The sequence below is a fragment of the Condylostylus longicornis genome, unplaced genomic scaffold (genome assembly GCF_029603195.1).
Source record: "Condylostylus longicornis isolate FDR11 unplaced genomic scaffold, ASM2960319v2 ptg000018l, whole genome shotgun sequence".
Taxonomy (NCBI): Eukaryota; Metazoa; Arthropoda; class Insecta; order Diptera; family Dolichopodidae; genus Condylostylus; species Condylostylus longicornis.
In genome coordinates this window covers 12,829,027-12,840,784 of record NW_026577987.1, presented here as the reverse complement: position 1 = coordinate 12,840,784, position 11,758 = coordinate 12,829,027, and the positions used below count along the sequence as shown (strand labels likewise).

The 11,758-nt window shown below is 23.0% G+C and overlaps 1 protein-coding gene across 1 annotated transcript; it reads left to right on the top strand.

The window, feature by feature from the left end:
* The first annotated feature begins 2,266 nt into the window (after positions 1 to 2,266).
* On the top strand, positions 2,267 to 5,416 carry LOC129606263 (monocarboxylate transporter 3). Its single transcript, XM_055516487.1, has one exon. It carries the CDS (start codon positions 2,954 to 2,956, stop codon positions 5,357 to 5,359), a length of 2,406 nt encoding a protein of 801 aa, XP_055372462.1. The 5' UTR covers positions 2,267 to 2,953; the 3' UTR covers positions 5,360 to 5,416.
* Positions 5,417 to 11,758: the final 6,342 nt, after the last annotated feature.

The window sequence follows — 11,758 nt, the reverse complement described above, 5'->3', positions numbered from 1 at the left end:
AACAAACGTACATTTATAAAATACATCGAGCAGTTTTATAGTACTTTTTGCTTAAAAAGAAATTATTTATATGAAAAAAACTGCAATATTTTTACAATATTAAATTTCTATAATGTTTACATACATACATGCATTATGTGTATAAATAAATCTATAATATATAATACGTATTAAAGTAAATTTTTAAAAATAGACTCACGTAATTCATTTAATTAAAAACAATAATGAAATCAATAACAATAAGAAAAAAAAAATTGTCAAGTTTTCAAAACAAAGAGTTTTGTTGCTATATTGGAGAAAAAAAAAAAATCGCCATTATTTCAAGTTTATTAAATAAAAAAATTTCTTCCTCTTTCTCTTTGTTTTAAATATATTTAAAAAGAAATATATATATATATATATATATATATATAGAATAAAAATAAAATACAACAGAACAAATTTCCACCAGCCAGTCAATCAACCAAGCTTTTATACATCTTATAACATCATTATACATATATAAATTTATTGTTGTATAAAACATTTACAGAATATCTATCTATGTACTTACAGCTTAAATGTGGTATCGTTTACAGTGGTTAATACCGCGTGTATTTTAGATCCAGTTTTATAAAACAAAAAAAAGTCCCAAAATACAATTAGTACACATATAGTAAATATAATAACAGCAGCATAATACAAACATCTAATTTTCAAACATAAATTTTATGAACATACACAATATTATTTATGAATAAAATGATCAATTTAATAAGAACCTATTCATATCGAGGTATAACAAAAATACAAAACAGAAATATATAAAAACAATTTGGTTTTAGTATATGTGCTCATGTGCTAACAGAATTAAATCATAAAGAAAGCAAAAAACGAAAAAAAAAAAAAACAAATACATATGCATTTAGAATAAAAAGCTTTTTAATATTCAAACAAAACATATGTGATAAAAGCTTTCAGAATAAGACAATATTTATGTCAAATTCTCGAATGACAAGCAATGTCAGTAAAGAAACTGCAAAGGCAAGCGATAGAATAGAACCGTAACAAGAATTTATATATTTTTTTATTTTAATTCACTATTTTCATTTGGATTGAAATTTTTAAAGTACTTATCAAAACACCATCAATTCCAAAAAAAAAAAAACATTATTTTTTTTTAAATATAATAAAATCAATCAAATATTTTATTATAAACAAAATAATATCGAATTAAAAAAAAATATCCGCTATAATGCGTAAAATAGAATTTCTTTGACTTAGAAGAAAGGAAATTAAATTGAGGAAAAAAAATATATTCGAAGTAAACTAATTAAAAATGGTTATTGTGAATTATGAAAGAAAAATGTTCAATACAAATTAAATTTTATTCACAAATAAAAATTAGTATAACAGAAAAATAAATTTTTATTTTTAATATAAAAATAATGTAATTTTATAATTTATTTTCTTTCTCCAATTGTACTTAGTGAGTATTTATAAAAGCAGATGTGAAAGTACTTAAATTTACTTTAAAGGTATTTTTACTGAAATAAAAACAATAACGAAAAAAAAAAAATTTTTTTTTGTAAAAACAAAATAAAACAGAAAAAAAAAATTTATACATTTTTTTTTTTTTGTGCCCTATATAACCAAGAATCAGCTGATTTGACTGATTAAAACCCATAAAAGGTGATACAGAAAAAAGAATATAAAAAAAAAATAAATATATACTTAATATTGAATATATACCGCGATATATATATTTATATATATACCTAAAATATATATTATAAAAGAAAGAATGAAAAGTTTAATATAACTACAACAAAAATGAAACTGAACGTGAAAAAAGTGAGAAGATTTTAAAAAAAAATTTTTTTTCTATTTAAATTTGAATAAAAATTTAAATAAATTATTTTAAAATATTATTAATTTTTTTTATTTGTTTTTAATACTCGTAATTAAAAACAGAAAACATATCAACATAGTTTTGGAATATTTTTTTTTTTTTGTTATTTTCTAAATAAAATTTATGATATTCGAATATCATTTTTGATTGAAGTTGTTATTTTTTTTTTAAAAAGTACTTTAATTGCTAAAATAACAAAAAAGCTACATATTTATATATATATATATATATATATATATATATTTAGTATAACACATTATTGAAAAAGTTCAGTGATTTTATTTTTAAAAGAAAAACCCTAATATTTTAAATAAAATATTTTACTTTATTTTATTAAAAAATAATATTATAATTTTAATATACAAAATAACATATGTGATGATATTTATTAAAATAAAAATAAAGAAATTTTTATTAAAAAATTCGTGATAACGAGCACTGTATCTATATAGGATCTAAATATATATAAAATGTATATTCTGTGAAAAGAAATGCTATTTCATTTCAGTATTAGTGTATCTATACAGGAACAGAAAATTAAATTATTTTTCTATAAAAAAAAACAAAATCGATCTGTTACTTATAATTTTCAAAGGACCTCAAAATAATTATTAATAAAATTTTTAATTAAAAGAAACAAAGTTAAGTACCTAAATTAAACTACAAAAAAAAAAATCAAAATGGCAACAAGAGTGATTACAAAATTATATAAATTCTTGCCAATGAAAACTAAAGTTTGAAATCTTATTTTATTACTTATATAACTTGCCATATATTTGTCTACCTAACTTGTTATTTAAAACAAAAAAAAAAAAGTTGAATATAATAAAGTTTATTTTTAAATTGAATTATTAATTAAAAAAATTATATGTATATGTACACTTGTTATTTATATAGATTTTATGAAAAAAAAAAACGTTAACCCCGGCGACTAAAAAAGGGATTTAAAAAAAAAAAAATTTAAAATATTACGGAGTATTGAGAAACGCACCAGAAGAAATATATATATATTTTTTTTCCACCTTAAAAACAATAAGGAATACAAAATAATATAACAGAGAAATGTCAACGAAAGAAACTTTAAAATCACAAAGTGATGCTGATGCAGAAGCATGCGAAGAAGCAGCAAGATTAACAGCTGAATTACAAGAAGAAAATAATGCAGATTATTACTATGATCCAGAAGTACAAGATTTACCACCACCACCGGATGGTGGATACGGTTGGGTTATTGTCTTAGCATCATTCGTTTGTAATATGATTGTTGATGGGATTGCATATACATTTGGAATATTTTTAAATGATTTCGTTAATTATTTTAATGAAGGTAAAGGCACGGTTGCATGGGTTGGAAGTTTATTAAGCGGCGTGTACTTAAGTGCTGGTCCAATAGTATCGGCGTTATGTAATAAATATGGATGTCGTGCTGTTTGTATAGCTGGAAGTGTAATTGGCTGTGTTGCATTTATTTTAAGTACGTTTAGTACAAGCGTTACAATGCTTATGATTACATATGGTGTTATTGGCGGTTTTGGTTTTGGTATGATTTATTTACCGGCTGTTGTTGCTGTTGGGTATTATTTTGAAACAAAAAGATCACTTGCAACTGGTATTGCAGTATGTGGTTCAGGTTTTGGTACATTTACTTTTGCCCCTTTTGCAACATATTTAATTAGTGAATTGGGATGGAAAGGTTCGTTAGTAATATTAGCTGGCTTAATATTGAATTGTGCTGTATTTGGCGCTCTAATGAGACCATTAACATACCCTAAAGAAAAGAAAGTTAAACCGCTTATGCAAAGGATGTATGAAGAAAAACAACATCAATTACAAAGAGGTTCAATTGGTGGTTCCTATTTTATGGTACAATTGCCTGATGGTACAATGGAAAAAAGAATGAAATTACCATTGAATGTAGATCCAGGTGTGCATTCAAGTTTAAATTTAGAAGCATTAGCACAACAAGGTGGTTTACCAAATGTTCCAACTTTACCTACAATATCGGAATCAAAAGTAGCTGATGCACAACGATATGGATCTCCTGATAGTCAATTAGAAAGCCGCCGTCACAGACGAATACAACGTCATTCTGAAAGTGAAACAGATTTTGATTCTAATTCTAATAATATGCCTAGAAATGCATCGCAACCTGCATTTCCAACAAATGCACAAGGTCTTCCTAAAAACGGATCCGTACCATTTTTTGATAGAGTTCGTAAAACTTCTACTAGTGAAAAATTCAAACCCACATTATCATCTATTAAAGCATCATCAAAAGCTGAATTGAAAAATGGTGAAACATCAGGCGAGATGTTTTCATCAAAAATGTCAATACCTAGAACTGATAGCCAAGCACGTATGGTACGTCCATTATCTAGAAAAGATATATTTTATTCCGGTTCAGTTACAAATTTACCACAGTATCAATCACAAAAATCGTTAACTAATTATAGAAACTCCGTTTTATCATTAACAAAATATGAAAAAAGTATGCGTGATATTCAAGGTGACCGTCTTGCTGAAATAGAAAGAAATCGTGAATCATATGATTTATGTCCGTGTTTTGTTCTACCAGAATCTTTTAAAGCAGCTTTAGGTTCAATGTTAGATGTTAGTTTACTTAAAGATCCTGTCTTCATGATGATTGGTGTATCAAATGTATTTGGTATGGCAGGCTTATATGTACCTTTTGTATATTTAGTTGATGCTGCAATGCAGAATGGTATTGAACAAAATCAAGCATCATTTCTAATTTCAGTAATTGGTATAACAAATACAGTAGGCAGAGTTATATGTGGTTATGTAGCTGATTTTCCTCAAGTGGACTCGTTATTACTTAATAATATTTGTTTGTTGATATCAACGGTTGCTGTTGCCGCTACACCTCTATGTACATCTTACGGGGCATACATCGCAATGTCAATATTTTTTGGTATAGCAATTTCAGGTTATATATCATTAACATCTATTATACTTGTGGACTTACTTGGATTAGACAAATTAACAAATGCATTTGGTTTATTGATATTGTTCAGAGGTTTTGCTGCCATTATTGGATCACCATTAGCTGGTGCTATATATGATGCAACACTATCATATGATATTCCGTTTTATATGGCTGGTGGTTTGTTTGGTTTATCGACAATAACTAGCTTTATAGCACCATGCCTAAAACGTTTTTCACATGCTGAAGTGGAACCGCTGCCAATGGAATTTTTAACACCAATTAACGAAGAACCGGCTGAAGATGACGATGATAAACCAATAACAATAATTCCAAAAATAATGAAAACTCTGCCTAGCCCAGATCAAGCACCTGATTCAAATTATGATGAAAAAATGCAATCGCATAAAATTGATAGTCCAGATAAGCAAAGTTTATTACAAAATTATACACCCACACCGCAAATTATACCAAAGACGAATGATACAAATAAAGAAATAAATCAAAGAGAGTCTGTATTATAGATTAAATTTATTAAAAATTTTAATTAATTGTGTCATTACTTTTATGTTAAATTTAAATGAAGATTAAAAAAAAATGAAAGCCAAGAACAAATTTGTAAAATAAATATACATAAATTTACCAATTTTAAAATGCGTTCCGCTAAAATGCAGCTTGCAAATGCAAATAAACAAGCTATTCAAAAAAAAAAAAACAAATAAAAATTAAAAAAATAAATCAATAAGAGCGCTTCATATAGTCAATTTCAAATAGAGTAGAAATAAAATAATTATTATACTCAGAATAAAAATTCTATTTTAAATAATTAATTATGTATTTTTTTTTTTGTTATAAATTAATTTTTTGTGCTTAGTATCTAATTTAGTAAACTTAATTTACAAAAAGAAAATTTTTTTAAATTAACTAAATTAAGTATTAGAAAATATATTTGTTTAGAAATTTATTTTATAAAAAAGAAAGAACAAATTAAAAAACAAAAAAAAAAATAAATAAAATAAAAATAAGTTTTTTGATTCGCCAAAGTCTTGAAATCCTTGAATATTTAGGATTGAATTGATATTCAGGTAAATATAAGTTTACTAATTAATATTTAAGTAGAATAAAATATTTTGTCATCATTGTCATCAATATATACCGATGACTTACATACATATATATAGCACTTTTAAATATTAAGTACGGAATTCATTTGTAGAATCATATTTGCATTGCAGAATGACTAGAAAGAGAATAATAGCGTGTTTCCAAAATTATTTAAATAAAAAATTTTAAATATCAAAACATCTAAACTTAAAATGTGCAATTGATTTTTAAGTAAAACTATTAACTAAAGGAATTAACTAAAAAACCAAAAAATTAAATATTATAGGAGACGTTCAGATTGAAAAATATAATTTAAACACATATGTATGTACCTTATGTACTAGTATGTAACCTTAAGTTTTATATGCAAAAATAACCTACTTTTCTGTAAAAACGCTATAAAAGCTTTTTTGATTTTAATATACAAATATTAACAAGAATACGCGGTAATATTAAAACAAAAAACAAAAATTTATCAATATAAATTTCAATATTATTGAAAATTAATGGCAAACTTTCTTTTCAATCTTTTTTTACAATCTCCCGTCGAAATAAGTTTTCTAAAAATTTCATCAAATAGAAGATGTTTTGATAAAATTTTACATACTTACATATTATATGTATTTCAAAATGTATCTCTAGAAAATTTTTAATTGCACAAAAAGCTTACAATATAAGTAGACACAACATTCTTTGAAAAAAAAAAAATTTATTGAATGTCAGCCAATTAATTTTTTGATAAAAAAGATTACAACCAATTTTTTTTAATTAACGGTACAGTAAATTTTCATAAGCTTAAATATATTATAAATTAAGTATAGAACAGTGTGACCATAGCCAATTTTGTTTCCAATAATAAAGATAAAGAAATAATTTTTCTTATTAATTAGTAGTGAATTTTTAATTCACTTCGTAACGTTCAATAATTAAATTACAGAAGACGTTAGTAAATTATATATGTATAATATGTAAATATAATATCATTTAATATACAGTAGAATCCTTTAATAAACGAAACCTTATAATAATTAACAGAAATTTCTCATACATCAAAACTGAACTGTTACTCTGTGACTCTGAAGCTCTGTGTTCATATCCACTTCAGTGTATAATGTCATAAAAACAGGAATATCATTTGGAACGTATATAAATTTAATCATAGGCTTCTAACGAATTGTTGGTCATAAACCGTGGTAAACTAAGTCATAAACTAAAACAATATTTTTGATGTTAGTAAAATTAAAATAAGCTTTAAACAGGGATCTAATTGAAAGTTTATGAAGGTAAAATATGCCTAAATTAAAAAATAAAATCTTATTTTACATCAAATTTGTGTTCGGAATTTTTGTTCCTTACGTCGTTGCAATCAAAACTCTTTAACACAGTAAAAAGAAAACATTTTCAACTATATATACTAAAGTTCCGCCCGCCAAAATTTTGTATTCTTTTTTAAGTGTACGTTTATTGTGGTTTGAACATTAAACCAGAATAGAATTCTTAAAACACAAGTTAAAAAAAAATATTTTTGTCCAACAGCTTCTTATAAAATGTTTGTATCAGAACTAATACAAGACTAAATTTTTAATTAATTTTTTTTCTATATTTCTTAATAATTTTTTCGTTCTTATAAAACGAAAGCTTGAATAATTAAAATGCCCATAGTTCTTTTTAAATTTTTAAGTTTTTTCTTTTAATTAATTTATTATTAATCTTACAAGATGAATTGTTTTATAATGAAAATTTGCTAACAAAAGTATTTTCTTTGTTTATATTTGTTTTTATATATAAAATAATAAAAGTTGTTAGAACAATAAAATCAAAAAGTATGTATACATATAACAAAAACACTTGCATCTTTTATATTATTTTATTTAAAATTGAAAATAACGCTGATAATTTTATATAGTTGTGAACTTATAATTGGCATAAATTACTAATACTACAATTAAATTAGAAGAAACAAAAGCAAAAGGAGGTCATCATTTTTTTTGTAAAGAAATAATTTTAATCACATTTATAATGATTAAATGTTGCACATGTATGTATGTATGTAGTTTATCTAAATATTATATAGAGCGTTATCAAATAATGTCAATAGAAAATGATAAACAAAATTTACTAACAACTGTAAAGAAAAATTTCATTTTTACTTTTAATTTAAAAAAATAATTTGTAATCTTGTTAATAGAAACTGCAGTTGTTGCATTTTTAAGATAAGAACTGCAATTAATGTCAAAATCCCATTTTTAACCCAATCAATGCAAATTTTTATAATATATGTATTTATACCAAAAATTAACTATACTAGAATTATCTTCAAAAATAAGTTCACAATTATAACAACCTTAAGGGATCAGAAATTTACCATCTATACTTACTTTTTAACTTATTATCAATATTTGGAATCTATACACAATATGATATTAAAACGCTCAGCCACATATATGCAAGTTATACCTATAACACATATACATATAAGTTATATATACATATTATAACTTGTTATACGAGTATGTACTTACTACACATATAATTTTCTTACTTTTAAAGTGGGTCTCTACATTTTTCTTAAAAAAAAACTTTTATATTTAACCAATTAACAGAAAATTAAAAAGAATATTTTCTTTTTAATTAATTCTACTGAATTAAATAAAATTCTTAAAATTAAGCATTACTCACACAGCATATAAGTATACATATAAATGTTAATTATATAACAATCTAAACTTTAAAATTATAAATATAACAATTATTTTTAGAATTACTTAAAAAGTAAGAATTTTTTTACAATTTCTTAAACGACAATGAATAAATCATTCTGTTTCTCCGAATACGTTTTAAAGATGCTTAAAAAAATGCTTGTGGAAAAAAAATTAAGATCTTGTAAAAGCTTTTATACTCTCATAATTTTATTTGTTGAATTTGTTATATGTGGTAATTAATTTGTTTCATTTCTTAATATTTTTATGTTTGCCATTCATTCCGTATAACAATATTAAAGGAATAAAGATTTAAAATCAAAATTTAATAAAAAATTTAAATATTTATTTGATATGATTGTTTATAAATTTTAATTTTTTTAATATTGATTCTAATTTTAGCCTTCACTTAAAATAAATAAAAGTGAATTTGATGCAAAATATAAGAATGAATAAGAGAACTTTTGAAATTGCTATTATGGTTTTGAATTGCCATTACCATGTTGTTGTTAAATTTTATTAAAATTTTGAAGACGAGAGCATATTTAAGGATAAAAACTTAAATTTTATTTTTCTTAGTGGCTTTATAGAAATGTTTGTTATTCAACCTACTTCTAAAGTTGTGAGCTGTTAAAATCCCCTTATTCAAAATAATTTACAAGCTTAAATCTTTGAAAGATTTTTGAATTATTTATTTTCTTTGAATTTATTTTAAAATAAAAACCTTGTTGTTTAAAATTTAATAATTTTATTAGTATGCATAGTGTAGCTTTTAAACAAACTATTAAATTTTTAATTTCTATACCTTAAAAAATAATAAAATATAAAAACATACTTAAAGATTATTGTGTCTATATTTTCATTAATATTACTTAAAAATTTTTAAGAAAATAGTTTTTATTCAACCAATTTTTATCCCTTTTACTATAATTAAAAAGTTCACATTTACATTAACCTCAGATATATTATACATACTGCATTTATATATATAAATATATATCTATATAATATATGTACACTATTTAAAATTAAAAATTATATATTAAAGGTATACCTTGAAATTAGAAATGAAAAACCTTGGGGTTATAATTTAATACGAAAATTTTTAAAAAGGGTAAAAATTCAATAAGATCAAAAAATATTTCATATTCCTTTTTAAAGCTTGTTTTTTTTTTTTCTTGTCTTATTTCCTCATTCAGGATTTTTATTATAGTGCTAAATATGTATGTTCGAATATGCATTGTCTGTAGAGAATAAATGACATATATATATATATATACAGACACACCTATATTATTGTTACAATTTTATATATAAAATTTAAAATTTACCTTTTTTTTTTAATTTAATATGCCGCAAAATATCCTAGGTAGATGACAACATACAAAAGGAATATTGATTTTTTTTTAATAGTTATTTTTTCTCATAAAAATTATTCTGTTTTTGTTATGTAGCTATTTAGTTTTTTTTCATTATTCCTTAATATTTAAAAAGTACCTATATTATTTACATACACATTCATACGTACATACATAATACTTTATAAATGAATTTCTAAAATAAAGGGTTAATTTAATAATTTCTAACTTTCAGTAAATTTAAGTAGTATATACGAGGTTATTAAAATATCAAAATAAATGCAAAAATTTTCAAAATAGAATTTTAAAAGGTTTATATAAGAAACTTTATGTATTTAAATATGTTTTGTATATGTATAACATGTTATATATGTGTATGTATGTATCAAGTAGGTAAAACTTAATCTAAATTATTATTATTACTTTAAATTGTTTTTTAAATTATTAATAGTGATCTAAATAATATTTTACTTTTTGAAAGATATTCGAAATCATTCGAATTAGATTTTCTCTAATACCAATAATCAAAACTGTGGCTAAAATTTATTTTTCCATTTAATATATATATAGAGTGATATAAAACTTTGCTTTGGCTACAATAAAATTAATCAATCGAACATATTCAAACAATTTGAAAAGGTAAGAGATAAGCAAAGTATGTGATCGTACAATGAAGTAACATGAAATCGTATAAAAGCATGCATATATGTTGTTTATGACTACAGACCAATTAGCAAGTTATAAAATCTATAGTCACATAATATAAATTTCAATCCAAATTGAGCTATAATTGTACGAAAATATTCAATCAGAAAATTAATTTTTAGTATTACCACCACTTTGTCAAAAAAAAAACCCTTATATGATTTTTAGACTTAAGACCCTTTAATGATTTTTAATCACGTTTACTTACAATGAAATAACTCTGGAATAAAAAAAAAAAAACTTCATACATAAAATCGTTTTAACTCTTTTTAATATTCGAATTTGATTAAATATAGAATTTGGTCGCAAACTAGTATTGAGGTAAAAAAATTAATTAATTGCTTTTTAATATTTTAACATTATTCTGAAATAAAGCTCGAACACAGAGTTACGCGCGTATGATTATTGCCAAAATTATTATCGCGTTTTTGGCATATTCATATAAGACATCTTTCATTGTGTGATACATGTATCAAATCTATTTTATTCATCAATTGCGATTGCTTCTTTTTTTGAATATTAAGACTAAAAAGATGGTTAAATTATTTGCATATCTATAGGTTGTAAGTTAAATAAAATAAGAATTGTTTGTTTTTAAATTGAATATCTCATTTAGAAAATTTAAAAGTTTTTGAAATTTTACATAAAACAGCATTGTACTTTTCCTAATCTAGCACAATTAACTTGATCGAATATCCCAATACTGGTTGACCTATATAATCCGTCAAAATTCAATAAATTCAGCTCATTTAAATTCGATATTTCTCTAAATTGTCATTTTCGTAAAAAATTCTCACTTTCGATTTAGCAAATTCATCCTTAAGCCTCACAAAATCCAAGTCAATTTTATACGAAATATATGATAAAATTATTAACACAATTAATACAAATAAAGAAAAGACTAAAAACAAAAAATATTCATTCCTTTAATTTAGTAAAAGTAAATAAATAAATATTAAATTTTAAGTAAAGTACCTAACTAATGCGAAAACATTGTTAGAACCTCACTCAATAAAATGGCATTGACGCATGTCTAACCTTATTTTCAATACAATAT

Coding starts and splice junctions, on each gene's coding strand:
- LOC129606263 (XM_055516487.1), top strand. CDS start 2,954: ATGTCAACGAAAGAAACTTTAAAATCACAAAGTGATGCTGATGCAGAA.